Source organism: Falco punctatus (assembly GCF_963210335.1).
Source record: "Falco punctatus genome assembly, chromosome: 10".
In the NCBI taxonomy this organism is placed as follows: domain Eukaryota; kingdom Metazoa; phylum Chordata; class Aves; order Falconiformes; family Falconidae; genus Falco; species Falco punctatus.
In genome coordinates, this window is record NC_137590.1 from 18,999,349 (window position 1) to 19,026,107 (window position 26,759).

The following is a 26,759-nucleotide window of genomic DNA, read 5'->3' on the forward strand; positions in this document are numbered from 1 at the left end:
GTCTCACCTGAATGCCATGATGATGACCAGGGCGATGATGGTGCCCTGCAGGAAGCGCTGGCTGATGCAGGCCTGTTCAGGGACAACCGATGGAGACTGCAAGAGAAAAACTCCAGGATAGCTCCGGACTCCTTCCTGCTCTGGTCCTTGCACAGATCTCACCCAGCCCAGCCCAAGTGCTCCTCCTGCTCCCCTGCAAGCCCTGAAGCCCCTCAGCACAGAAGCCATATAACATCTTCATTGGGCGTGGACAAAAGGGATCATGGAAATGGGAGCAGACAGGGTCTCTCCCTCTGCCGCGTATGTAAAAGAACACACGAGGACCACCCAGACGGCTGTTCTTAGGCAGACCACCTTCCCCCGCACCATGAGGCTCCTTTGGGAGCAGCCCCTTACCTTGCTGGCTACTTTGTGGGGCCGCTTTTTGTGAGGCATGCTTCCCGCACGGCTGAACTGGCTTCCCGTTTGGCTGCAAGGGGAAAGGAGGAATGGAGCTGAGCTGTGCAGGGGCAGCACTCGAAGCAAATCCCAGGCAAAAATGTGATTCTCTGGTAGGGAAGAAATCTCTGTGTGGCCTGGCAGTGACAAATCCTTGTCACTTCATCTGCTCAGGGGTAGGTGCAGTGCTGCTCCATGGCCCAGAAAGCCTGAATTCTGCCCCAAAACCTGCAAAGGCTGACCAGGGCCAGTGTGATCGTTTCAGTAGCACAAGAATCTCCTTGCCCTGAGAAAGGTGCTCACGGGTAACACAGAGACTATTTCATAGTGTTTTTTTGGAGGGCTGGGCTAAGAGCAGGCTGTGGGTATGTGTCTGCCAGACCCGTCTCACTAATTTCAGCTCCTTGAAACTACCCCAGGCCAAATAACAACTGCCGACGCCCCACCACTCCTCCCCATCTCCCCTTTCCCAAACTGAGCTGTTGCTCAGCGCTGCCTGGGCTCAAAAGGAGACATCTCTTTGTATCCCTCAGCATCCCCTACCTGAATGTCCCAGAGCTCACAGTTGACTTCATGCTGTCCAGCCGCTTGAGCTTGGCCAACTTGTGACTCCACCTCTCCAGCTCATCGATGCGAGTCTCCAGGTTGTCTGTCAGTTTGCACAGCTCCTTCACGGCTCCCACATTCTCCATGAAGATGCGCTCCTGCCAGAGAAGAGGTCGGCGGCCTGAGTCGTCTGGCATTGGGAGGTACTCCAGCTCCTGTGGGTCTGGCTGCCCTGACTGCTCTCCCATGGCCTGCCCAGGGGAAAAGCTACAGAACACCCAGCTCTGGGGGCAGGAACACCCAGCGTGACACATCTGGATCTCTACAGCCCCTGGATGCAAGAGCAAGAGATATTCTCTTCAAGCCCAACCAGAAAAATAAATGTTAGCCTGGGATCCCTGAGAACTCTGTCTCCTACTGGTGCTAATCCAGAGTCCTTAGCTACAAAGGACAGACACAAAGTCCACCATCAGTCAGGAGCCCTTGGTCCAACCATGTGAGCAACGCTCCCCATCTGCCCCTGCTCTGCTCTACAGTGCAAGCTGTTGCAATTATTTTGCAGCATAATCCAGCAGACAGTTGAGCCAGACCTCCCCAGTACCCACCCTCGGGCTCTGCGGCTCCACTCGCCCACACAAGCACTCCCTGAGGCAAAACATCTCGCTGGTGTGCTGGTCCAACCCTGCGCTCTGAGGATCTTGGACACCACGGATAATTTGTGGGCAGCAGGTAGATGCCTCTTGGGAGAGCTCAGCTAGAGCAGACCACAGAGCCTGCTGTGTGCTGCAGCCCTTTTGTGGGGCTGATGCTGAGCTGCAGCCCGTGGAGGAGGGCTGTATGCAGAAAAAAAGGACAGCAATGGCCCGGACACGTGCAGATGGGACAGAAAAGGTCACGCTCACAGCTACTGCTAGCTGGTAATGTAACTGCAGGGATCTAGGCTGCCACAAAGAGAAACAAGGCACTAAGGTCAGTCCTGGCCATTCCTACTCTGGATAGAGTGATGCAGGAGAGAACTGGCAGCTTTGGGAGCCTGTCCCCTTGATGTCCAGAGCAGAAACAGGCTGCCACAGGTTACAGAGAGGTCAGGCAGCCAGGTGTTCTGGGTTATCTTGACATAACCACATTATCTTATCCAGAAAGCAGAGATTATGACTAAGAGCCTCCCTACAGGAGGCTGCCAACAAGGAGCCCTTCCTGAGGGAGATGCTGCCAACTTTCACCAACATCAGGCTAGTTCCTCCCTGCTGATGTCTGCCCTCCACCCAGGGCTGCTCCTGACAACCGAAAGACAAGCCAGGTCTGAAACTGATGGGTGGTGTTGGCCTAGAAGCATTTCCCAGACATCACAATTTTTCTCTTCCATTTCCAGCTCCACAACTCCCCAGAGCCAGGTTCCACAGTGTCCCCAGCCTCCTCGCCCCTCCCGGCTGCCACCAACCTTGTTCACCACCAGGAAGTTCTCAAGGGTCTTCCCATTGGAAAAGACCAGGTCCCCGGTGTCCTTCACAGCTTCAGGAAGGATCTCCTTCACCTCCTGAGCAATGACGCCTGTGTGGAAACAGCGCAGTAGGTCACAAGGGAATTTGATTAGATGCCTAAACTTCAGGTGATGAGAAGCCCCCACTCTCCTGCCCCAAGCCCAGGGGGCTGCCCCAGGGCAGAGGTGGCTGCAGCTGCCAGGCCAGGCGGGGCAGCACTGCCTGGCACCGTCAGCAAAATGCCACCGTAGGCTGCAGAACACGAGGTGCAGCGCTGCAGACACAAGCAGGTCGCTGTGGTGTGACGTGGGGCCCATACCTGTCTCAGAGGCGTTGTCAATGCCCACCGTGGCTGCAAACTCAGGCTTGTAGTTGTAATGTACTAGACGCATGCGAGAGATCCTCTTCAGCTGCTCTGTGGTGTCCACCTGGGACAAAACAGACACATGCAACTCTTAAAGTGGGGTGTTGCTTCTGAAGTTCCCATGACTCCCATTCCAAACAGCAAATCACACTGGCTCATGGCAATACCTCTGTGAGACAGCCCTGAACGCTGCCCAGGGCAGCCTTCAGGGCAAATAGTGTTTGCACTGGGGTTAATCTCCAGTTCTTGTCACTGGACAAGTTCCTCGGCAGGAGGAGACTGAATCCCATCGCACAACCAGGCACAGGGCAGGGGCAGTTCTCATAAATACGAGATATGATTGTCCCCTCCTTTTCTGGAGAGGCACATCCAGCTGAGAGAACTTCAGAGCAGAGCTGAGCCTCTCACCCAGGCTATCTGAGATGCTTGCCTGTTTCCAGGTTTGTAACTTCTGCGTTTGCTAGTTCTGGCTAACACTGGAAAGGTCAATATTCCCTGACACTGTGGACAGGCTGTGTTTGGGACAGACAGGGACAGACAGACTTCTAAGGCACTTCCTATCTGGTCAGTAGGAGCTCAGGTAGCCCATGAGGGTTGTGTCAAAATCGGCAGCTGAAACAGGCTCACAAGGACACTCACACTTCTGTGGTGCCTCTTCAGATCCCTGATCACCCCAAGCCTACCCTGGTTACCTGGCTCTTACCTCCTGGATGTCCTCCTTCACTCGGACATCTGAAGGGTGCATCAGTGAACCCATGACCTTCACATTGCCATGGACCACCAGGGCTTCATCCGGGCGGTCTGTGTTGATGCCAACCCGGCCGTGGTGAAAAACAGTATCAGGGAGCTGTGCCCGCTGCCACAGCACATCGCTGTCACTCTCAAACTGGCCAGGGTTGGAGGCCTGTGGAGAGATGAGAAAGCGGGGACTGAAAAGCAGCAGCAGCAAAACCGGGGATAGAAATAGCGTGGTGCTGCTGAGCAGGGGCACTCTGAGATGTACGCAGGGTGAGGATGCCAGGAGAGCTCCACAGAGCCATCCCTCCATGCACATTGCAGGACTGTGCGGCAAGAGATGGACATCAGAGAGCCCCAAGCTGCTGCAGTGGCCTGGACAGTGCCAGGCACCCCACGGCAGCACTGTGCCGTCCCCACTAGTGTGGGTGCGAAACACCTGCGAAACAAAGCTTGGTATAAGCAGAAGCACCCAAGGTCCTTGCTCCACAGAAGGAAAACAGATGGGGAAGATCTTGGCTGGAACAGGAGCATGTTCATCCGAGTACCCTCAGAACTGGGAGGGGGCTTTGGGGATGAATAGCCCAGGTGATGAGATCCTGGCATGGGTCCCTCTCCAGCCTGCAGCGCGCTGAATTACAGCCCTCAAGGATGAGCTGTGGCAGTCCCAGCCTCGCAGGAGGGACAGCAAGGAGGTGGATAGAGCAGAGCCAGCAAAGGACAAGTGAGGCCATGGAGGTGCGAGACAGAGCTTTGCAGCAGCACAAGGCAAAGTAGCAGGGGCAGGGATCCACTGCCAGCCCTGGGAACAGATCCCAGCCTGCCCTTACGACAGGGGCAGCCTCAGCATTCATCTGCTGGCCCCATCTAAGCCTCCCTCTGCAGGAACCAAGCCTGTGCCTGCTCTGCTCCTCTCCCTAAAGGAACATCCTTGCTTTCTTGAGCTGTTACCTCACCTATCAGAACTGTTCCTAACAACCCCAACCAGAACCACGCAGGACAGCAGGAGACCAAGGCTGTTGCTCCTAGGTCCCAAATTCTGGAGTTCTGCCCTGCTGCCGTGGTTCTGTGACCCACTCACAGGTTGAGACGGAGCGATTCAGGCTGCCTGCAATTCCCAGCAGTTCTATGCTGGGCACCCTGGAGGTGCACAACTCACCATGAACTTACTTGCCTGCAGACTTTGAGGTCACCCTGCTTCTGTTTTATTCCCTGCCTTCACACCCCAGAGCTGAGTGCTCCAGCAGAGCCCCAGCAGAGCCTGGGGATGGTGCCTTTCTCTCCCTGCTCCCCTTCATTGGAGCACTGCAGCCTTAGGACATGCAAAAGGTGCTGCCCTGGGAAGGTCCTCCTGCCCCTGGAGGCTGCAGAATCCCAACAACACTGTTCCCTCACTCCCACCAGGCTCTACCCTGGACAGTGGTCCGGCCTTGGGAGAACAGGATGCTTTCCCTATCCTGCAACAGGTTCTTGCATGCCCTGAGGCTGCTCTGATGAAGCAGGTGTGGAAAGGCTGCAGCCAGAACCCAGCCTTGGGCATGGACAGCTACAAGCAAGGCGGTAATAGTTTGGAGAAGGTGGGGAAAGGCTGGGTGGGGAAAGCACTGAAAAGCCAGAGGAAGGTGGGAAGATTGCCCAGGACATCCAGCAAAGGACTGCAGGGCACCTGCAGAGGCTGAGGGAGGAGAAAGGGACTTACTCTGACAATGATGCGCTCAGAGATGTGGGCTGCGAGCGTGTAGTTCTGGTTCTGTGCGTGTGCCTGCAAGGCTACCACGAGCATGAAATACCTGCCAAGAGGGGAGAGAGGTCAGGGTGCCATCCTGCACTGGGAACTGCCGAGTCTGCTCTCGCACTGGAGCCTGAGGCATGGCACCAAGCTGTCATGGTGGGCTTGGTACATCCCCTCTCCTTGTGCTGTGGGGCACAGGCACTGTCGCCAACCCCTCAGAGTGGAGGAGACCCTTCCTGTGGCCACAGCAGACACCTCCTTTCCTCCACCCAGACAAAGACAGCCAATTCAGGACCTGTCCACCACGTCCTCCTCCCTCCAGCCACACTCCCTGATCTGGGGACTGGCACATCCCCAGGCCCTGAGTGCTCAGGACAGCTTGGACAAGCCACCTGTGCTCCTCACCTCTGGTCTGGGTTGGGTTTGCCTTTCTTCCGCATGTTGTTGGCAGTGGTCTCACTGAAGTGCAGGCGCCCCACGGTGACCTTGGTGACCTGCTCTGGAGGTAGGTTGACCCTGAGGAAGGGAAAACAGAGGAGTGAGCGAGGATGCCACTGGAGAGAAGGGTCTTTGGGGAACAGCCAGCTCCTGGCCTGCTCCACGGCAGGTCTATGAACTGGGCACAGAGCAGAGCGGGGAATGTAAAGAGAAGAAAACTTTGTTGTGGGAAACAGAGGAGAAAAGTGGACAGTGATACCCACAGTACTGCCCTGAAACCTCCGACTCAGCCCCTTCCCCACCCTCTCCTGCCACCGCTTACCCCCCCTCCGTGAACACCCCCCGGCAACACTCACGTGACGGGGTTGAAGGGCCGTTTGCTGCGGTCAGACTGCGACTGCTCAATATTGATCGACTGGTTCAAGGCCTCCAGCTGGAGGGGAAGATCGAGGCGTGTGAAGACGGGCAGAAAGCTGAGACCTTCCCAGCTCCTCCCCAGCGCAGGCCAGCTGTCTGCCCAGCCCTCCTAGGACCCAGTACCCCCGACTGGCAGCACCCAGCTCGAGTGTGGCTGTTGCCCAAGCATGGGTGCCTTCCTTGGCAGGGGGGCAGCTGGGGGTGGCAGGATCTTCCCAAAGTACCTCTGTACCTCTAGAATCAAGGCTCAGTGAGAGGCAGCCCTGAAGCACCCAGGCAGTGACTGAGTCCGTCTTAGGACTTGTATTTTGAGACCTGCCTTGTTCTGGCCTTCAGCACCCCCCTACACGCAACTTAGCACGTGAAGATGTGGTGCTGCCCCATCCCAGCCATCTGCTGAGCACCCCTTCTCCCTGCTGGTGTGGCTACTGGCCCTTAACTCCCGCTTGCCTTCACTCCGTGCAGCTTCAGGTAGAAGCACTCTAAGGGTTTCAGGCCTTCAGGGGTCTTCACATACTTCGGATCTCCAAGCATGCCGATGTAGACCGTGACCTGGAAGTGATTCTTCTTCTGGCACACAAAGGCATCGTCGCCCACAGAGAAGTTGAACCCCTTGTCAGCATCCACGCGGTATGTGAGCATCGGGCTGTGGAAAAGGCAGTGAGCGTTACAGCCCCGTGCACAGGCTTGTGCTTGTGGGGGGAGGATGAGCCTTCCAGCACTGGGCTCCCAGTTCCAGAGAGACAGGGAGCTACTGGGGAGGGGGCAGCAGAAGCTGTGGGGATGATGAGGGGATGGAGCATCTCCCTGATGAGGAAAGGCTGGAGAGCTGGGGCTGCTCAGCCCGGAGGAGAGAAGACCGAGGGGCTCTGATCGATGCCTACAGACACCTTAAGGGCGAGTGCCAGCAGGATGGGGCCAGGCTCTTTTCAGCGGTGCCCAGCGACGGGCCAAGGGGCAACGGGCACCAACGGCAACACGGCAACTTCCATCTGCATGTGAGGAGGAACTTCTCTGCCTCGGGGGTGGCAGAGCCCTGGGCCAGGCTGCCCAGAGAGGCCGAGGGGTCTCCTTCTCTGGAGACGTTGGAACCCGCCTGGACGCGGCTCTCTGCAGCCTGCTCTAGGGGAGCTGCTTCAGCAGGGGGGTGGGCTGGGTGACCCCCAGGGGTCCCTTCCAGCCCCCACCCTGCTGTGACTCCGTGAGCAGAGGCAACAAGGGGTCCATAGGGCACAGTGCACAGCCACATCCTGGGGTGCGGATGCCTGTAAACCACCCCAAAGGGGGAGTGGGAAGGGCTGGGGGGACAGCTCACCACCATGTCCCACCACACCTGAACAGCAGCTGTATGGTGAACCTCGCCCCACCTCGCCGCAGACTGTGAAGGCCACCTCTGCTCACATATAGAGCCACAAAATAATCCTGAGGCACAGCAGGCATGTGGGAGGGGAAGGAGGGTTGTCTGGGGGCAAAAGAGACAACCCCTGATGCTGTCCCTCCTGCCTTGCACTGATGCTGCTTTTGGGTGCTCATGGGGCTGATCGGCACAAGCATGACGTGAACCCAGGACCTTGCCTAAGCCAGGCAGCAACCCGTCCTGCTGGGCAGGGCTGAGAGCTCAGGGCAGGTCCATACCTCCCTGAAGCTGCCAGTTTGGCTTTAGGTAGGTCTTCAACTGGAAAGGAATACTGTTCCTGTGACTAGGATTTGATGAGGATGCTGGAGCAACCACCCCTCTATATGCTACGCTATAGTACTACTACTGTAAACAAAGTATAATACGAGCCACAACAGGCTATCACCTCCTTTCTGAGCGCTGCTCTTAAAAGTGCAGCGGCTCAGCCCTGGCTCAACACACGCTGGAGATATCAAGCCCCACAGCCTGGCCAAAACCTGGAGCAAACACCTTAATGCTGCTCACTAGGAGGAGAAGCTCAGGCTGACTTGGTGGGGGTCCCACGCCTCCGCTTGCTTCACCCACCGCATTCCCACCGCCACCTGCGCTGCTGCCAGGCGGTGCTGCCTGCTTGCCGGATTCCTGCCGAAATCACAACCACCTGCTCCAGCTGCTGCAAGAAGCTTCCAGTTCCCAGTGGGCAGGTCCAGAGGAGGAGGAGGGGGCCCTGGCTGCCCGATGAACACATACCAGCTGGGGAGGGTTTAATCTACATCTCCTTAATGGGCTGGTTACCATGGGAATGAAAGAAATATGCAGCCTTTGCAGCAAGTCCCCTTTCTCTCACCATCCAAAAACCCAGACCTGGGCTGGTGGGCCCCTGGGGCACTGCCGCCCTATGCAGGGGGAAGGAGATGCCTCTCATCCTGCCTCCCCATCAAGCAGTTCTAGCATAACACCAAAATCCCACTGCTTTTAATTAAAGAACTACGAATGAGGTAAAGGGGTGCTCAGCCTGGCCTTTGACATCAGGCTTAAAAATTATGGACCAAAACATTCCACCAAAGCAAACCACTTCTGACTTCCACCTCCAGTTCTTAACATAGACAGACACTGCCCAGAGCGGTGGGATAGGAGGTGGACAGACTGACAGCGATGGACAAGGCACACCTCAGCAGATTCTGGGAACCAGGAGATAGGAGATACAGAAAGGTCATGCTTGCTCCCCTGCTGTCCCTTCCTTTCTCCTGGGAAGAAAGCCATTCTAACCCCACCACCACACTTGTGGGATTAATGTGGATGAAACCTGCCGGTGTTTCCAGGCAGCCATGAATAACGCTGGGCTGGCCATGAGCAACTACTCATTTCTTGCACCCGGGGGACCCGCAGCTGCCATGCCGTGCCCCGAACACAAACCAGACGGTGGGAGCAAAGCACTACCTTAGCCCAGAAGCACGAGAGGAATTCCCCTGTGCTCTCACCCTCCTCCCAGCCTCAGCCCTGAATTCTCCATCTGTTTTTTCTTGTTGGGGAGCTGCGACTTGGGCTGGCCCGAGCACCCTCTGTGCTCACCCTGGGGGTGGCAGAGCTATGCCCGACTGCTTTCACCAAGACCCTGCCTCTGCCTGCCCAGGACCCCCAAGCGTTCACCACTCGCCCCACTGGTTTTTAAGAGAAAGCCAAGGAGAGGGAAGGTCTGACTGAGCTTGCAAACCACGGATGCTTCCACAACATGCTCTGGTTAGCATCACTCAAACTGATGGCTGCTAAACACATGCTGATAGAGGGGAGACAGTCAGGTTCCCTCTCCTCTGTCTCCTAGAAATGGCTGGTCCCTGCAGAGCCACCTTCTCAGAGGCTCCTTTTCTCTGAGTTTTCCCAATGGCAGTGGCTGGTGCATCCCCCAAAGCAGGATCCCCGCGCTGGGGTAGACGGGAGGCAAGAAGCTGCTTTCCAGGGATGTCCCCAGCCCTCTGTCTTCAGCCTATCACTTCTGGCTGAGCCAAGGAGCTGCTCCCAGATCGCCCCCACTGCAGGACAGGGTATCCCCTGGATCCCCAATTCTGGTGCTTTTTCACTCTCATATTGTAAATCCCACCTGGAGGCAGCAAATCCACACACACCCCCCACTGCCATGTGGCATGAGGACATCACGGCCTGCAGCACTGTAAGGAATCCAGTGACACTTGTTAAAAAAACATCCTCCCCTTCATCTAATCCCCAGGGACCTTAGAGTCACCCCCCACCCTGGCACGGACCCAGCATGGGGCAGCAGGCTGGCAGCGTGCCCCTCCCGAGATGTGCCCTCTGGATGGGCAGCTGCCACGGATGGGGCGGCAGGAGAAGGAAGGGCAGGTGGCCCCAAGGCAGAAGCCATTCCTGAGATTAGGGATGACACCAGCCGCTGACAAGTCAATGTCCTGGGGACAGCTAAAGCCATGCTGGCTTCTCCCAGGGAGAGCGCAGGGGTCAGAGGGCAAAGTGTCAGGAATAAAAGGTCTGGGGTCAAACAGATTATTTTAGCCAAAATGCCCCCACTGACAAAAGCAGATTAAGACAGGACTCAGAAGGCCAGGATCAGAGGAGATGAAGTTCCTCCCCATCCAGGTGAGGGTGAGAGGTTACAAGCTCCCCATGGCACCCACACTCAGAGGAGCAGGGAGCACCCTTGCCCTCTGCATTAAAGTGCAAAGCAAAGGGAAAGGCACTGTAAGGAGAACTATGTCTCTGATGAAAAAGGAACGGTACTGGGACCCATGGCCGAGAGCAGGAATGTCAGAGGGATGTTCATATGCCTCAATTGTTTCCTTGCTGGAAGAAAAATCTCCCACATTTCTCTCCTCCTGTCTTCCAGGTTCCCCAATATCTCAGGCACTCCTAAGACATAATGTCTGGAGACGCCCTAATCAAGGACCATTCACTAATTCCATGCAATCCCAGCTTCCTTTCTCTTCCAGGTTACAAACACTGAGATGGAGGAACCTACAGCTGAGCAGCATGACTGACACAGCCCCAGTGGTGTGTCCACAGCTCAGCACCACGCGTGGTCCCTTCAGCTGCCTGAGATGCGCTTGCAGCATCAGGGAGTGAGACTTCAGTGATCCATCACCACAGGATTAGCCAAGGTGGTGGACAGGGCAATCACCTAACCCAAAACACATCCAGCAGCATTGGACCATGTCACACTGGTCCCTGTCCCCTCAGTGAGATGCAGGATCTGCAGCAAGGCCAAGCTTGGTGCTGCTTGTAAGGACCCTTCCAACCGTGGAGTGCAAGCCTGAAAGCTCAGGTTTAGCCCCCAGACCGGAGCTTTGGGGCAGAGCACTGGGAGAGCACCGGTTTGCTTGATGGGAAGAGAATGGAACCAGCCCAGTTCCCAGGGTCGGAGCAGAGAGGCTCTGGTCCCAGCATGGAAATGTTTCTGTTGGGCACTGCACTTCCTTCGCCAGCTGCCTTACCTCAAACTGCAAACCAACGGGCAGCGGGAGGAGGGAGCCTGCTGGCATTTATCAGAGCATGCTGTCAGGGAGATGGATTGCTCCTGCTCCCAGGAGTAAATTAGCGAACTGCCTGGTTCCAGGCCTCTTCAGCCCCGCTGCTGGAAACCAGCTAACCCTTTTGAAGGTTCAATGAGTCTAAAACCACAAAAACAGTGCAAAAGGCCAAGAAGAAATATATTATCAATGAAACGGATTCAGGGACTTTGGTCTCCTTCAACCAAGCAAAGCCTGGGACACAAGCCCAGGACAGCCAAGACAGGTTTCCAGGCACCTCCGCTCGAATCCACGCAGCAACCCTTCCCTCCTTTCCTCCATTTCCTTAATCCAGCCTACTTCTAGGAAGTCTGTGTCAAAACTCAATCTATGCAGTTCATAAGAGCCCAGCTCCCCTTTGCTCTCCTCCCGGCAGAGCAGCCACAGGCTGCTCCACGCCTGCCGGGGGACAGGGAATCTGGTGCCACTCACACAATCAAATTCACTGTACAGGTCTCTTAGAAGGCAGAAAAAGCTACTTAGGAACTACAGAATCAGTTCAGATCCCCACTACGCTGTCCCCATCAGCCACAGCAAGGGCTGAGAAGGAGCCTGGCTCCGCGATACGGCCCAGAACAGCGGGATAAGAGAAATGGTTGAAGGGCCTCTACTCTGCAGCCTTCTGCCAGGAAAACGACTGAACAGAGATGAATTTTTCCACTTATTCACCGGCACAAGGTACAAATATGATCTGATGCCACAGCTACACCTACTGCATAAGAAGGGAGAGCTGTTACATGGGCTTGAAGGGTGCTGACACCAGCTGGAACAAACTCACTCAGGGCTACTGATCATCCCAAACCACAGCAGGAAACTCTTATGAGGAACAAAAAACTTTCAGCGATGGTTACTAGTGGACTCGATGACCTTGAGGGTCTTTTCCAACCTAAATGATTCTATACTAAGGGCCCTAATTTTGTGTGTGCAGGAGGAGAACATGGAGTATCATTTAGGGTGTTTTTTTTTTGCCCTGGAAGATTTTGCTTAGTATGGAACATTACACATAAATCCACAGGCATCAGCATAAAACACATTCAAAACCATATTAAATAAAGTACTGACAAAGCAATTATTCCACTAGCCCAACAGAAAGTGTCATGGATAGATGCAGAAGCAGAGCTGGATCTCTCCTGTGCAGCCATACCCACTGGACTGGCTTTCTGTGAGGCAGAACAGGAGGAAAAGCTGATAAATTCCCCTCCCTGGAGGATGTGAGTGCTTGCCCCACTCGGTGGAAATGCTACAGGCTGGATGAAGGTTCTTCTTCCTCGCACACAGCTGGGTGGAGCAGGAACAGTGTTTGAGAAGCCAATTTCTGTCCACATCAGGGCACAGCGCTGCTCTCTGCGTGCTGCAACCACTATTAAAAACATGGACAAGCTCTCGACTACCATCCTGGGGCGAGAACCTGACCCCCTTCGTACAGTCTCCCTTCTTAACCCACCTTCCTGGTCGCTTTTCTTAAGAACAAGAGTAGGAAAAATCAGATGATTTAGATGATTCAGATTCCTGGGGCTGCAAATAAGTTGGGGGCACCTGGATCACAGGGGAAAATATGTTCCCTCCAGGGGCAGGAAACTCCAACAGCACCTACAAACCAGAGGGCAGCTTCCAGCAGAAAACAGGCTGGGAATGGCCAGTCCCTGATCTCAGAGGCAATGAAATTGTGGGAATACTCATGGATCTTGAAGAGACACAGATGCCCACTCATTTGCTGGGTATACCCAAAAGGCAGAAAGGAAGGGGAAGACTCCTACTGGCTAAAACATGACTTAACCTAAAAAATGCCATTGTAGAGGAAGGAAGAGAAGATTGATCTTTTGGTGTTTCTCACAGCTCTATTCCAGTGCAGTGCTGTACCAGCAGAAATAACCAATCTCCCACTTCAAAAGAGATGCAGGTGCCGCCTGCGCAGGCTCCCCTGGAGCTAGCTGGCCTTGACCCCACCACAGGGAGGAAGGCTCCACTGCAGCAGTTTGTAACTAAAACCTAATCAATCAGCCCGTGGCCTTAACCCTTAATTCTGGCCAAATCCAGCACCACAAGTGGGTTCATAAAATCTACGTGATGTCAGTTAAAAGGAATTTATTCATTACACAACGGGATGATGACCTAAATGCCACAGAAGGAGGTTTGCTCTGGCTTTTGCCCTAAATCCTAAGAGCAGGTATTAGGCAAGCGATCTCGAGCCCAGACCCCAGGAACATGGCAGAGCCGGGCTGGGTTTGCAGAAGTTACAAGCTGTGGTTTGCTGCACTTCAGCAACTTATCTGTGCCCAGCAGAAAATCCTGTGCAGTTTGCCTCTGCCAATCTGACTGTATGACACCAGGGTGCACAGCAAACCTCTGGAGCTGGGACTGCAACATCTGCAGATGGTCCGTGACAAGCTGAAAGAGTTGTGACGTGTTTCTGATGAGAAACCGTTTACCCAGTGCAGGTAAACAGTGGGATGGAAGGAAAAGGGGGACACTCATTGTGTCAAAGAGAAAAGCGAGGCCGCGTGAAAGGTTTGCTACTACGATGCACAGCATGCTGTGGAGCCTGCTGCCTGCACAAGGTGTATTTGTGCTTCTGCCACGCAGTGAAAGCCCTGCAGAGATTGATGGTGGAAAAGAGCCTGCTCCAGGGACTGACAGGCTGTGAGCAAGCATTGCCCAAGTTAGAGAGGACAGGTTCGCTTCTGCTGCCTCCACTTCTCCAAAATCCTTTGACAGAGGGCAAAGATACTGAGGCTCACAGGTGGGAGGCAGTACTAGCACAAAACCGGAGTCTGGGAGAAGCGAGAACAGCAGCAAAAGGCAAAGGTGACTTTGTCGGGTAGAAAACTGGCAGCGTCACAACCACGCAGTGACACCCATGCCCTGAAAACCAAACCATGGAGATGACGTGTCCAGGCAGCGTTCAGAGGAGGTGGGGGCTGGATGCAAACACTGCCCTGTGTGGGAACGCAGGAACTGGGGATTGTGGGGTGTGCACGCTCCGCGAGGGATAGCTGGCTTCCCCCATCCTGCCCCCCACAGCAAAGCAAACTGATGGTGGAGAGCAGGACTGGACCGTGGAGCTGCTCACAAGTTCCTAGAAGTAGCTGACATTCCACCTGAAGGTAGGAGATGCTTCCCTTATGGAAACAGTCTGGTAAACCAGAAATAACCAGCTCCCCAGATTAACCCTCTATTGCTGTGGCTGGGGAAACAGCACAAACAGCCTGTGCAAATGACAGGATGTCCCCAAAGAAGTAACCAACTCCAATAGCCACTTCTGCACAGGGGAACAACCCTGGCATGCCTCAACAACCCATGGCGTGCCTCAGTCACCACCTGGTCTGCCTTAAAGATGGTACAAGGACTAGGGCTGGCTGAGGAGAACTGTGTGCAGGAGGGCTGGGGCTTGCAGCAGCAGCTTCCCTGCACATCACTGATCCCATCCTGCCTCCACGACTGGCCTCGCCTGGGGTCCTTGGCTCCCGTTCTGAGCACCATCCAGGCAAGGCGTGGTAATAGCCTTGTGTTATTCGGTATCACAGACATCAGAGCGCCCACTCCTCCACGCTCCCTGAGAGGACCCCTACCAGCCACCGGCTGTGCAAAAAGGAGGGGAAACAGGGGGGTTCGTTTGCTCGGCAAGCGGTTCCTGGAACCCAGCCTGCTGCTTACCAGCTCTCTGTCACCTCCAAGGAATGCAGGGAGGATCCAGAGCGGTTTCCTCATGAGCACTCCTCTTTCCCTACGCAGCTTGTCCACACGCTGCCTCCACCCTTCCCTGCCCCAGCCCCCCTCCAGCCCCATGCAGCCCCACCACCCCACCAGCCGCTGTCTGCTCCCCTGCCGGCCTCAGCCACACCAGCTTTCCTCTCCACCTACTGCCTTTGCCTCTGCCACCTCGCTGCCCCTTCTGGCTTCCCAGCTTGCCTCAGCCCCTTCCCCCTTCTTTTCTTTCTCTCCTCCTTTCCTCCTCTGCCCTTCAACTACTCCCACTCCTCCTCCTCCTCAGGCTCCTTTCCATGCTGCTCTCAAGCTGTGCTGAAGTGGCTCTAGATTACCTCCAGTCATCCATGCTATGCATTGTCTAGGAAATCCTCTAATACTTTTTTAAAACCCAGGACCCTGGTCAAGCCTGGGCAGGAGGAAAGGGTGCTGCTGGTCCAGACCACACTCCGGGCAAGGCTGTAGTTACCAATGCAACTCTCCACGGCAGACCAAGGTCTGAGGGGCTCCTGACCTGCCTTCTGCTGGCTCCTGACCTGCCTTCTGCTGGCTCCTGCAGCGCCAGCCCCATCCCTTAACCTTCCACCAGCCCGGCAGAAGTGCAGAGCGGTGATTCTCCCCATGGCAAAGGCACAGTGGGAAGAGTATCTCCACCACAGCGCAGGCAAGCAGAGATCAGCAGGTGACAGGAGAGGACAAGGGGGAGCCCGGGGAGATCCTTGTCCCATCTTGTGAGTACAATGCCCCCAACCCCTTGCCACTCATACAGGAAAGGTGAACCTGCCTTTCTCCGAAGGTGGATGAATTACTTACAGTTCTTTGTAGTTGGCATCATACAAGGTTGCCCACTTGTTCTGTTGATGTGGCTGCCACTTTATAGACTGGTAGTTGGGATCCAAGTAGGAGCCATTCAAGCTGTCATTATCTTGAATCAGGCCTGCGGTGAGGGGAAAACACCTATTTCAGTCACTCCAACAGCAATCCAGCTGGATCAGAGCACAAGGAAGCAACGGGCATTGCCTTTGCGGCTGGCCTGAAGCTTGCCTCCTGACTGCCAGGGCACCGCCACGGGCATGAGGTCTGGGCCAGGAAGAACTCACCACCCTGCCCTCCTCCTGGGGGCCCAGCCGGGGTGAGCCCCACCAGCTGGCACCCTGGGGTGCCCACGTGCCCTCCTCCCGAGTGCCCTGGCCCAGCGGGGTGCCCGGGCTGGCAGCAGGGGTTTGTGTGCTGAGGGTATTAAGGGAAGGGGGATGGGGAGGGGGGCAGAAACCACATACCTGGTGAAAGCGCTCCCGGCTGGTGCCAGGGAGGCGTTTGGACTCTGTCAGGGTTGAGTGGCACGGACCCCATACCTGGCTCCTGCTTTATCAGCCCGTTGAGCATCTGTGCATTGAGGGTGTTGGGGGGCGACTCGGAGTGTTTCCGCTTCTTGGCAGGGTGCACTGGGAGGCTGCAGAGACCCGCGGGAAAGCAAAGGCTGAGCAGGAAAGCAAGAGGTGGAGAGGTAACGACCCCGCAGCCTGTGACCAGGAAAAAGCTGGGATCTCACAGAAAAACCAAAACCTTCCTGCAGGGAGCCGCAGGCTCCTTCAGCACTGTCACCACCTTCTCCCACAAGGCTGTGCCCACCCGCCCTGTGAGAGCCAAGCTCTGTGCCATCCATGTGCTGAGCTGCACCTTTGCTTTCCTCTTATCTGTCCCCACCACCCAACTCTGAACGATGCACTGCAAACCTCTGCCCCACACTTTAGGTCACCCCCTCCTCAATGCTTCCCCAGCTCACTCCCACAGAACTGGTGCACACTCCTTAACTTGCAGTTAAACCCAGTAATTCTGCTTATGCATTCTGCAAGCCCCCAGCATCCCATTCCCTCATCCCCTCTTCCCAAATCACACAAATAGCTCTGAAAATCCCCAGCACCCTGAGGCCTTACTCTGCTCCATGTTGCTGGAGTAGCTGGTGCAGCATCTGCGACTGCTGGGCATGGTGGAGGTCGGCAGGCGCCATGCCCTGCCCGATGCCGTACGGTGGCATCAGGGGCTCAGCCTTCATGTACATGTCTCGCTGCAGGCTGGGGTAGTGAGGGTTGTGCTGCTGCTGGTGTGGGTGAGGGGGTGGTGGCGGGGGACCCTGAAGGTGGGGTGGTGGAGGCGGAGGCGGTGGCGGAGGGTGCTCCAGGCGAGAAGGGGGAGTCATGTGGCACATGTTTTCGGGGGTCATGGTCCGGAGGAGGTGAGGATCTTGAAAGAGAGAAAGGGTAATAGCTGTTAGACCAGCAGGTAGGGCCACGCGCTGTGTTCCCTAAGCCCAGGTCCAGCACAGACACAGCACTGCCCTCCCCCTGAACCATCCCAGTCCTGGTTACCTCCATGAGCCTGCACCTCCCTGCCTCTTCTGCCTAGCCCCAGCATGGCCACGTCTCCTCAGCCACCCCCTCCGCCTTGCAGTGGCCACCTTGCCCTCCACTGACTCCTCTTCCCAGGTTCCTCAATGGCCCCAGCACCCCCCAGACACGGCCAGGGCTCCCCAGCAGAACCAGAGCAGCACGCTCCCTTTCTCACACCAGAAGCCTTTGCTGTCAGCATCAGAGTCTGTCCAAGGGGTACGTACAGAGCAGGGACCCGGCAGGGCCCGGCTGGCCAGCTGAGAAAGGGACACACAACGCTACAAAACCAGGTGTCTTGTGCTGCACCTCTGCTGAGAAGAGGTGAGACTGGAAGGGGTAAGCACGAGGGGAGCAGGCAAGGCCCAGCATCTCAAAGCTCAAAGAACCAAAACACCAAAGGCAACCAGGTCCTCAGGCTGGGTGACAACAGGGACCATTTCCCACAAACAGTTCTGATATTTGCTAAACCTAGGTATCTCAAGTGGATGCTCTGCACCAAAGGCATGCCTCTAGGAATTCCCAGGCAGTTTGTCTTGGCTTTGTATTTCCATTCAAACAGAAAATCCACCAACCACAATATTCCAGCACTGAGGAACTGCACGGACCAAGAAAGCACAGCTGGGGGCAAAGGTTCAACAGTCAGCAACAGGGTCTGAAGCCTGTGCCTGGAGATGCGGAGCTGGAGAGAAAGCACCTGAAGCACCTGAACTTTGCTTAATTTTATGGATTCTGTGCACGGCGCAAGAGAAGTGCCCAGCAACATGCTCTTGTGGCAAAGAAAGCCCGCTTCATGATGCCAGAGCTCCTTGTAGCTGTGAGGCCACAACACCCTGCCAAGAAAACAAACTCCCAGCCACTGACAGAGCCTTGAGAAGCCAAGGGTGGGATTCATCCCACAAAGCCTAGTCAGCCGAGAGCTGGGGGTCCCAGCTTGGTGCATTGCCTCATCTCCTCTGCAGTCCCAGCAGAGAGATGTGCCAAGGACGCCCACAGCTTGGGCCAGAGGCACCAAAGGCGGCTCATTGCTGTGCTGGAGTACCACCACGTGAGGACACTGGTTGTGTGTCTCCAACAAGAGCAGAGATGGGCATGGGAACAACTAGAGAAGAGAGAACTGAATGACCTGAACACCTCCAGGTCACCAGCATCACCACTTAGGATTTCCATGAGAGCACTTGTTTTTTTTTAAATTTAAACCAGAAGGAGACTTTGATCTCTACATTTCAATATACAAAAAGTGACATTCAAATGTGATCCTACCATTCTCCTCCTCCATTTGGGACTGGATACTAAAGCCATGCCGTGCTTAGGGTCGATTTGACTATATCACCATCAAAAGAAAGGCGTGTGCGTGCAGGGGCATGCAAATCCGCCTGCCTGTCTGCAGCTGCAGCCCCCGGGTAGCTGTGAGCCCAACGTGCAGCGAGGGCGAACAGCTCAGCCGAGGGCTTTTGCTAGAACCAAAACACTTTTGGAGGCTAAGAGCAAAAAAGTAAAGCATGCAAAGCAAAGTAATGTGGTTAAATCTCACCCAACGTGCCTTGAGAATGACTAGAAATTGGTGATTGGACCAAAGGAAATAATATGAATGATTCTATGAAAGAAAAAACACACAGGCATTGACACACATTGCTGGCAAGACTCGGACAGGCTCAGTGCTCAGACGGAGCAGGACATGATTTCCAACTTCTCTGAACTCAGCTGTTTGTACCACATTGCCTACAGCTCGGGGGGACTGGTCACACCGGTGAAGTTTTAATACCATTCTTGTCAGAGCTCAGCCAGAATGACAGGATTAAGTGCCCACTCAGACTTTCTGGGAACAGTCAGCATTGGCATCATTTCAGCAGCTTCTTTTTATGTTTTAACACACTCTAAGAAAGAAAAGAAGGAGTTTGTGCCATGAGCAAGTGGAAGGCAAAGATCTGAGTCTGATGAACTGTAATCTCTTATGCCAGCTTCTCCATCCTCACTGAAGAAGCTGTACAGAGGAGAAAGAAACTGTAAAGAGAAGAAAATTTTCAGTTGGAACATGCTTTAGCATAATCAAACCCTTCCACCACCAGATTCTGCAAGTGAAGAAACGCAGTGAAAAAAAACCACAGGAAAACTAAAAGGACGATCACCAGCTTTAGTGCAAGGCACATGAGAAATGAGCTGACAGAGACTGTGAGCAGACCTACGCAGGAAAATCTGTGCATAGAAATATCTCAAGATTTTACATGTGAGAGAAACTTCTCAGAACAGTGCATGCTAAAGATGTCATGCTGAGAAAAATATAACCTGAAAGAATTTACAAATTTTCCCAGGAAAATGCGAGTGAACATCCTGGATGTAGATGAGTGGGTATTTGAGGCATTAACAGGCAGGTCCTGGAGAAGCAGGAAATAGAAGCCTTATGAGGAAGTTTAACATTTCTCCTGCATGGAAGTCCTTCCCTCCCATCCTAGAATTAAAACAGATCTCAATACCATTCCAAAAGCCTGTGCTTGCTAAGGAGATCGACAGCACGGTCTTTAAATAACGGCAAAAAGACCAGCTAAACTCCTGTTACCCTCCTGAGACCTTCCCAGCATCCAGCATCAATGCCGACAAACAACGCTCGGACAAGTCTAGTCAAAAAATCAGCAAGCCTGGTGCTGATACCCAGCTGAAGAACATCACCTGAGAGAAACTGGAAAGTTCCAGGCAGTGACAAAACGTGCGGCTGATACACGGCCCTGGAGCAGGAGCTCTTCAGCAGGCTTCCCTGCCACTGGGAAGCACACAGCCTGGTCCCCAGCCCCACAGAAACCAGCCTCCACCCACCTTTTCTTCATCAGGACAAAGCTCATCTGTTTTCACAGCTTTTGCCTAATGGCTGGAGGTGTGTCTGCATGAGCCTGCACCTTCAGGTGTCCCCACAGGGTACCAAGGTCTTTGCAGAGAAGAGCGACCATCTCCGGGGGCATTTGACCCTGGGGTACATAAAGAAGCCCAGGGGTGGGGAGGGACTGTAACTTTGCAGGTGGTTTAAGTGCAAGACAAAGCTTCTTTGCACCCTGCTGTGGACATCTGCTTAAGCTAAACACCAGCAAAGCACAGGTGAGAGAAAACACGTCCAGGGCCCTACTACAGGGGACGTGGAGGGGGATAGCAGGGAAGGTACCTGCTGGGTCCTGCCCCCCCAAGCAGGTGCCACCAGGCAGCCTTGAGCCAGGCGCTGGGCTGGATGGATGGACTTTGCTCTCTGAACAGCCAGGCTGTGGCTGACCAATGAGGCCAAAGGATTTGACCAGGAATCAGAAAACTCCTCCCGTTGCGAGGACTGGAAAAGTGAGATATATTCATGCTGAGCCCTCCTACTGAGGGCTGCTGGGGCAGGGCCGCTTCCACCCATCCTGCTCCCTTCAAAGGCATTCTGCTACCTGCCGAGATCTCTCAGGGCACTTTTCCAGCACACATCGGACTGGATTCCTCTGCCCATGCTCGCAGCAGGGTCCTGCTCCCTGGCCAGCCTCCTTTCTGGAGCTGTCTCAGGGACAGCCTGGCCAAGCACGAGGGCTCCAGGGAGATGGGGAGGTCTCCATCCTCGGGAGCTTGGAGATCAGGACCAAGGAGCAGCCTTGCTTTCCTGCAGTGGCCGGGGCTGCCAGGCAACATCCCTGGGACAGAGTATTTCTGATTTTCAGCCAGGTATTGATGGTATGGGGCACGCCATACCCTTACCCAGCTTTGCTCCTGCCATCCTGACGAGAACTCAACTTCCACACGCATAACTTAGAGCAAAGATGAGCACAGCTCAGCAACGCAACCAGCCAGCCAGCTTTGGCACCACTCAGCCCAACTGATGGACCCAACTTCCAACAGCCTCAGAACAACTCTTGGAGATCAAGCCCGCACAGAAGGACAGCAGCCTCAGGGCTGGGAGAGGAGCCTCATGTCCTCCCCTGTGAAACACGGCAAGAAATGTGTTTCTTAAGAAGCATCTTAAGTGAATGTCCTGACCCTGCAGCATGGCCAGCCTTGGCACCGGCGGCTCGTGTACAAACTGGGAGACCTTGTGCATCATTCAAGGGACAACCCATGCATGAGCATCCAAGAACATGCCCTCAGAGCAGACACTGCATCTTCACTGTGCCCACAGCATATTGCAATTTCCACAGGCTTCTAACCAGGGCAGGAACAGGGGCTGATGCCTTTGCGAAACGCAGGGCCCATGCTTTGTGCTCCGAGCTCCAGGGAAAAAAAAGGTCCAGGAGTGTGATCCTTCCCTTGCCAGGAAGGAGCTGCTTTGTGGGTGCTCTCCGGAGCCTTCTCTCCTCCCGAAGCAGAGGTGCTGCTGCTCCACCAGCACGTCAAAGCAGCTCTCCCTGTGGTGAGCAACCCGGCCTCTTTGTTATATTTAAGGAAGGGCCAGGAGGAATTCCAGGGATTTTTTTTAGCAAGATAAACAGAACTCTTGACCTCTTCCATCAAAAAAAAAGAGAGCAGGCGCTGTTCCTGGTGGGGACTGGGCTGGAGCCTGGGGAAGAGGGTGCTGCTGCCGAGGGGGAAGGGAGACCAGAAGCAACCTTCCTTCCTCACCAAGGAGTTTCTTCCACTGAAGAGCAGTGAAGGTCACCAGAGGAACCGAATAACGCTCGGTGGCTTCCCCAGGGAGGGTCTGGCAGTGACCCTGCCTGCACCTCGGGGGCACCCAGCTCTCTCTGCCCTTCGCAGGGGGAGCAGAAGACCCCCAGGCTCAGCTGGCCCCACTGGAAGGGAGGGAAGGGCTGGGAAGGAACTTACTGCTGAACGGCGGGTTCATTTCTGTCTCCCCGAGCCAGGCTCCATTTCAGGGACGCGCTCCCACTCCTTGCCTTTGGCTCACCCGAGGCGGAGGGCAGGACAAGGAGGCTCACAGGCTCCACATCCCACCCTGCCCAGGGACAAGCCACACCGCCAATCTCTCCCCGTGTAAGTGGATTCCCACCTTGCCTTCTCTCCTGTTCCCTCTCTCGCTCGCTCTCCCCCCTTGCAAAGACTAGCAGCAGAACAATAGGCGAAAGTCTAGGGATATTTACTAACTGATAATCTCCCCACGTATTGCAGCCGCCTGTTTTCTCCCGTCTGATAAAGATTTCAGAGCCAACCACTTTCACAGAACAAAGAGGGGGAGGATGTTGAGTTTGGGGTTTGGATTATTATTATTATTATTATTTTTCCTCCTCCCCTCTCTCTCTTTAAGCACTTACCATTCACCTGCTGAGGGGAGTAGGCTTCTGATCCAGAGTCCGGGGGAGAGTCAGGCAAAGTGCTGCAGCACAATGGGGAAAAGAGAAGGGAAAGTCATTTTAAACCAGTTTCCAGCACAACCAATAGGTCTAGTTTGAGCAAAGCACCCTCCAGGCTCTGGTTGGAAACCCCAGCTGTGCCCACAGCAGATCCCTGTCACCCTGGGCACGTCCAGCTGACAAGCTCGGGACTGCCATAGCTGTCACTGCTCCCCTGCTCCCCCATGACGGCTCCCTAGACCTCAGGAGCAGGGAGAGACATTTTGCTGACCTGCCAGTGAGATCTCCAGTTAAAAGAAGCCAAAAGAGACATATCTGTTCCCCAGAGAAAGACCATGTGCTTCACCATGGGTAAATGGGAGGCTCTGGGGGAGCTGGGCTGGGACCTGGGCTCTGATGCACAAAAGCGGAGGCTGAGAAGCCCATGGGATGGATTCTGCCTTGTGACCTGTACGAACCTGAGCACCACCACAGCTGCTGGCTGGATCACCCTGGTTCCACTGCAGCATCACCAGGAGCATGATTTGCCCCTGACTGCAAAATGCAATCAAATAAAATGGGGAGCTCTCAACTGCCTTCTCCAGCACCCCCATGGCTTGGGGACAGCAGACTGAGGACCAGCCCTGTCATGTGCGGTGGCAGCACAGATGCACTGCAGGGAGTTCGTTAGCTCCTGCATCCTTCCTTATTTCACCTCCAGCCAGCACAGACTCCAGGCAACTGGGGTCTCCAGCTATTTCCAAAGCACCTCCTTGGACATTCATTTGAACCAACTTTTCTTTTTCCTTTTCACAGCCCCCCCCCCCCCCCCCCCCCCAACACGCATCCCACTGCGGCAGAAGCTTGGGCCTCACACATCTTCAGGCCAGGGTAAAATTTCCACCACCCTGGTGCAGAGGTGCATAATTCACGCACCCAGTCCAAGGGAAGGGTTTGTTGGTACCCAACATGTAAGGCATTGCTCCTCTGGGAAAAGCCTAGTGCCATGGGGAGGAGTCATTCTGGGATGCTGCAGGAATGCTGCCATCAAAGTTCAGCCACTTCATCTACAGCCAAACCAAGGTCTCCACCTCTAATAGCAAGCTACGATCCTTACTCGTGACCTCTCACATCCTGGAAAGTATCAGATTCATGCAGAAGAAAGGGACGTAACAAGGCATCACGTCATGCTTTTGGGCACAGTTCCCCCATAGCTGTATGTAGCCTTCTAGGCGCACAGTGAAGGGGAACTCCACGGCCTGGGAATAAAATAAGGGCAAATTTTGTTTAGCTTGGCTCTTTCTGGAAGATCTTTTCAAGTTCATTCAAAGGGCCAAAGTCATCCCAATGGAGCTGCATTATGGCTGAATCATTGGTTCAGCGCATTGGAGGAGGCTTCCACGTCCAGGAGTCGCCACGCTGTACTTGCTGGCAACACTAGATGGCACAAGGCAGAGGGAGAAAAGCCAGACAGGGGCTTGTAGAGATGGGCAGTCCGGATGGCCTCCCTGCCCCTGACATCCACCATCTCCACCAGAGAAGGCACAGAGACTGGCTGGACCATGGCACAGCTCCTCCTGGCACGGCTAGTGCCCAGTGCCAAGGGCTCTTGCTGATGAATACGCTGCTGCACACATGGATTTTCATCTGTCCAGCTTCAGGTAATCTTATTTCACTCCCCTGTGGCTGGGGGAAAGCAGCACGGATCAGAGAGGTGTGTGAGAAGGAGGAGAGCAGACATGTCCTTCCTCCTGGGTCTTCAGGCAGTAATGTTTCACGCATGCCAGCCCCCGTCCCAGGCAGCGCTGCAGTGCCGTGCCTGCCAAACCGCTCCTGACCGACACGGTCTCTGTCTGGCCCCTTTTTGGCCACTGCAGATGGCAGCTGCCATGTCACTGTGCCCTCCTACTGGGGTCATTCCCCTCCTGCCTGTCCTGGGCAGGACCATCCCAGACAGCAGGCAGCACATCTTTTCTCCTCCCAGGACTAATTGTCCGGTTGAGTCCGTCAGCAATATTCAATCCCAGGCGTCCTCTTCCCCCTCACCAGTTCTGCATCCAGAGCTTTTTGCAAAGGAGTAGAAATCCATCCCGGATACCATATTTTTCTTTTCTTGAGTGAAGCATCCACAAGATCAGGCCAAGAGAAGCACATCTCTCTGCCCGGTTAACATCTTTCCCTGGGATAGTCATGGGAATATCCTAGAGGCTGAATTTTGTCTTGTTCAAATTTATTCTGTGTCTCTTCCTTCTTAAAAAAACATACATGCTACAATAGCCTCCCATCACATGCTTGTAGATGTGCCACACAGATATCCCGGTCACCCAGGGCCAACAGTTCTGCCACCACCTGCAGATGTGAGGGATGTCACTGATCCTCTCTGACAAGATCTACCAACTAAACCTTCAGGAAAGCTCAGGACCTACACTTGCAAAAAAGCATCTCTCTGTGCAGCGAGGGCTTCACATAGACTGACGCTGCCAGCAGTTAAAGCACTGTGGGACTGATGACACCAGCCCTCCTGGCCCCACGGCCTGGAGGAGCACTCGTCCCACCATTTGCCCTTGTTCTGCCACCCCAACCCCACTTACCCAGGTGCGTAGGAGGCCTTGGGCTCTGATTTGATTGGAGGGACCACGTTGTTTAGGCAGTGGCCACCAAGGTAGCCCTTGGGCACCACCATGCCATTGTTGTTATTGCAGTTGAGGTGAGCACCATAGCCGGGTCCGCAAGGGTTGGCCAGAGGAGGACCATGCCGGATTGGGATCTGGCTGCCCGGGGGAGGAAGGTGGAGGGAACCGCTGGAAGCGGGGTTGGTCACATTGGCGATGGAGCTGGCAAGAGGCGCGTTGATGGTGGTTGAGCTGGAGGGCTGGGGGTGTGCATAGCTGGCTGAAGCGGGGATGTCAGGGAAACAGCTGAGAGAGAGAAGGGGACAACCTCAGCAGAGGGACAGGTAGATGGTACTTTCTGCCCACCCCTCCCCTCCTTGGCCATGCAGCAGCGGGGATGGAGTCACTCAGGTGCTCTGGGACACGCGGAAAAGAGCAAAACAGGCAGCATTGTGGTGGCACCAGCAGGAGCGTACAGGGAGGCAGGTCAGTCACCTGGGTTGGTATGATTGATGCAACCCCAAGGGTGCAAAATCCACCTGTGGAGCTGGAAAGGCCAGAAGTGCCACCAACCTCAAAGCTTGTGAAGACAGCAGGAGCTGCTCACCGTGCTTCAGCTTACAGACTAGCACGGGGAAGCCGCTTTGTCACATCAGCCCCAAAGATCCTGCTCCCACCCTGCAGCCCAGGTCACCTTTTCTGCTCCCCAGGTGTGCTCCCCCCATTCTTGCCAGTGTCGGCACACACGGGGAGACCCTTCCCTTTCCTGCACTCATGCTGAGCTGGGAATTTAGTCTTTCACACTGAACCTCTAGTGCTTTCTTTCCCATTGCCCAAATTAAGAAAAAGTCTTTTGCCACGTCCTTAGGAGGGGAAAGAGAGAGGACAGAAAAGATTAGGAAAATTCAAAGGCAGGAAGCCAGGAAAAGATGGGAGGAAGAACTGGAAATGAGTAAGAGAGCAAAGAGCAGTAAAGGAGAACCTTAGGAGGGACAGAGGCGCAGCCAGGGTGCAGGGATTTCCAAATGATTTCTTGAATTGCAGGGCTGGAAATTGCTCAACATCTCTCCACAAAAACCAACAGTGAACGCTGTTCCTGCTGTGGAGCAGGGGAAGCACTTACATATCTGGCGAGTCCTCCTTGCTGATGTACTCTTCCAGGATGCTAGTGTCGATGTTAGATGGTTCCAGAGCTCCATTAATGTCGTGGCCTGCGAGGGGAGAGGAGGTGGAAGCATGAGCCATGAGAAGGACACAAAAAGACTTTGCAGGTCAGAAGCACCAAGAAACTGATCTGAGAAGATCAACAGATCCTTTTAGTTTGAGGACTGCCATCTGTCCATACCCATCTGCATCCCAGTGTAAGACCAGAGGTGGGGAGTGTGGGACAAGCCAGGGTGGTGACACTACCTGGGAAGCTGGACACACCGGTGGGGTTTGTCAACAGTGATTTGCAAGCGCCGTCTGTGGGACACATGGGCTTCCCAGAGCCAGGTTCAGAACACGTGGGAGAAGGGAGATCATGGGCTCAGGCCTGAGCTATGCAAGACACATGGCTCCACAGAGCACGAGAGCCAGGTCTTGCCCAACCACCACCACCACCCTGGCTGGCCTGCAGCAGCTTTGTCAGCGGAGCTGCGAGAGCCACTGGCCTCACTGGGCTGACAGAGGGGGTCCCCGTTGCATCCCACAGGAGAGAGCGATCCCTGCAGAGGCAGGGCTGTAAGCGTGGGCTCAG

The 26,759-nt window shown here is 54.9% G+C and overlaps 1 protein-coding gene across 10 annotated transcripts in view; it reads right to left on the reverse strand.

Annotated features, from left to right (window-relative positions):
* MYRF (myelin regulatory factor) overlaps positions 1-26,759 on the reverse strand; it is a 68,696-nt gene that overhangs the window by 11,874 nt on the left and 30,063 nt on the right. For 4 of the 10 annotated variants that reach the window (XM_080403809.1, XM_080403817.1, XM_080403815.1 and 1 more), the window contains exons 2-17: positions 26,145-26,232; positions 25,001-25,327; positions 22,392-22,453; positions 16,723-17,029; positions 16,066-16,238; positions 15,599-15,722; positions 6,602-6,797; positions 6,091-6,167; positions 5,702-5,812; positions 5,264-5,354; positions 3,533-3,733; positions 2,785-2,893; positions 2,426-2,535; positions 982-1,142; positions 397-469; positions 8-96 (exon numbers count right to left, since the gene is read on the reverse strand). In XM_080403809.1, coding sequence (XP_080259935.1) covers positions 8-96; positions 397-469; positions 982-1,142; positions 2,426-2,535; positions 2,785-2,893; positions 3,533-3,733; positions 5,264-5,354; positions 5,702-5,812; positions 6,091-6,167; positions 6,602-6,797; positions 15,599-15,722; positions 16,066-16,238; positions 16,723-17,029; positions 22,392-22,453; positions 25,001-25,327; positions 26,145-26,232 — 2,299 coding nt within the window. Of the gene's footprint in view, positions 1-7; positions 97-396; positions 470-981; positions 1,143-2,425; positions 2,894-3,532; positions 3,734-5,263; positions 5,355-5,701; positions 5,813-6,090; positions 6,168-6,601; positions 6,798-15,598; positions 15,723-16,065; positions 16,239-16,722; positions 17,030-22,391; positions 22,454-25,000; positions 25,328-26,144; positions 26,233-26,759 lie in introns of all 10 variants that reach the window. The other 6 variants (XM_080403813.1, XM_080403811.1, XM_080403808.1 and 3 more) reach the window with 3 other exon arrangements.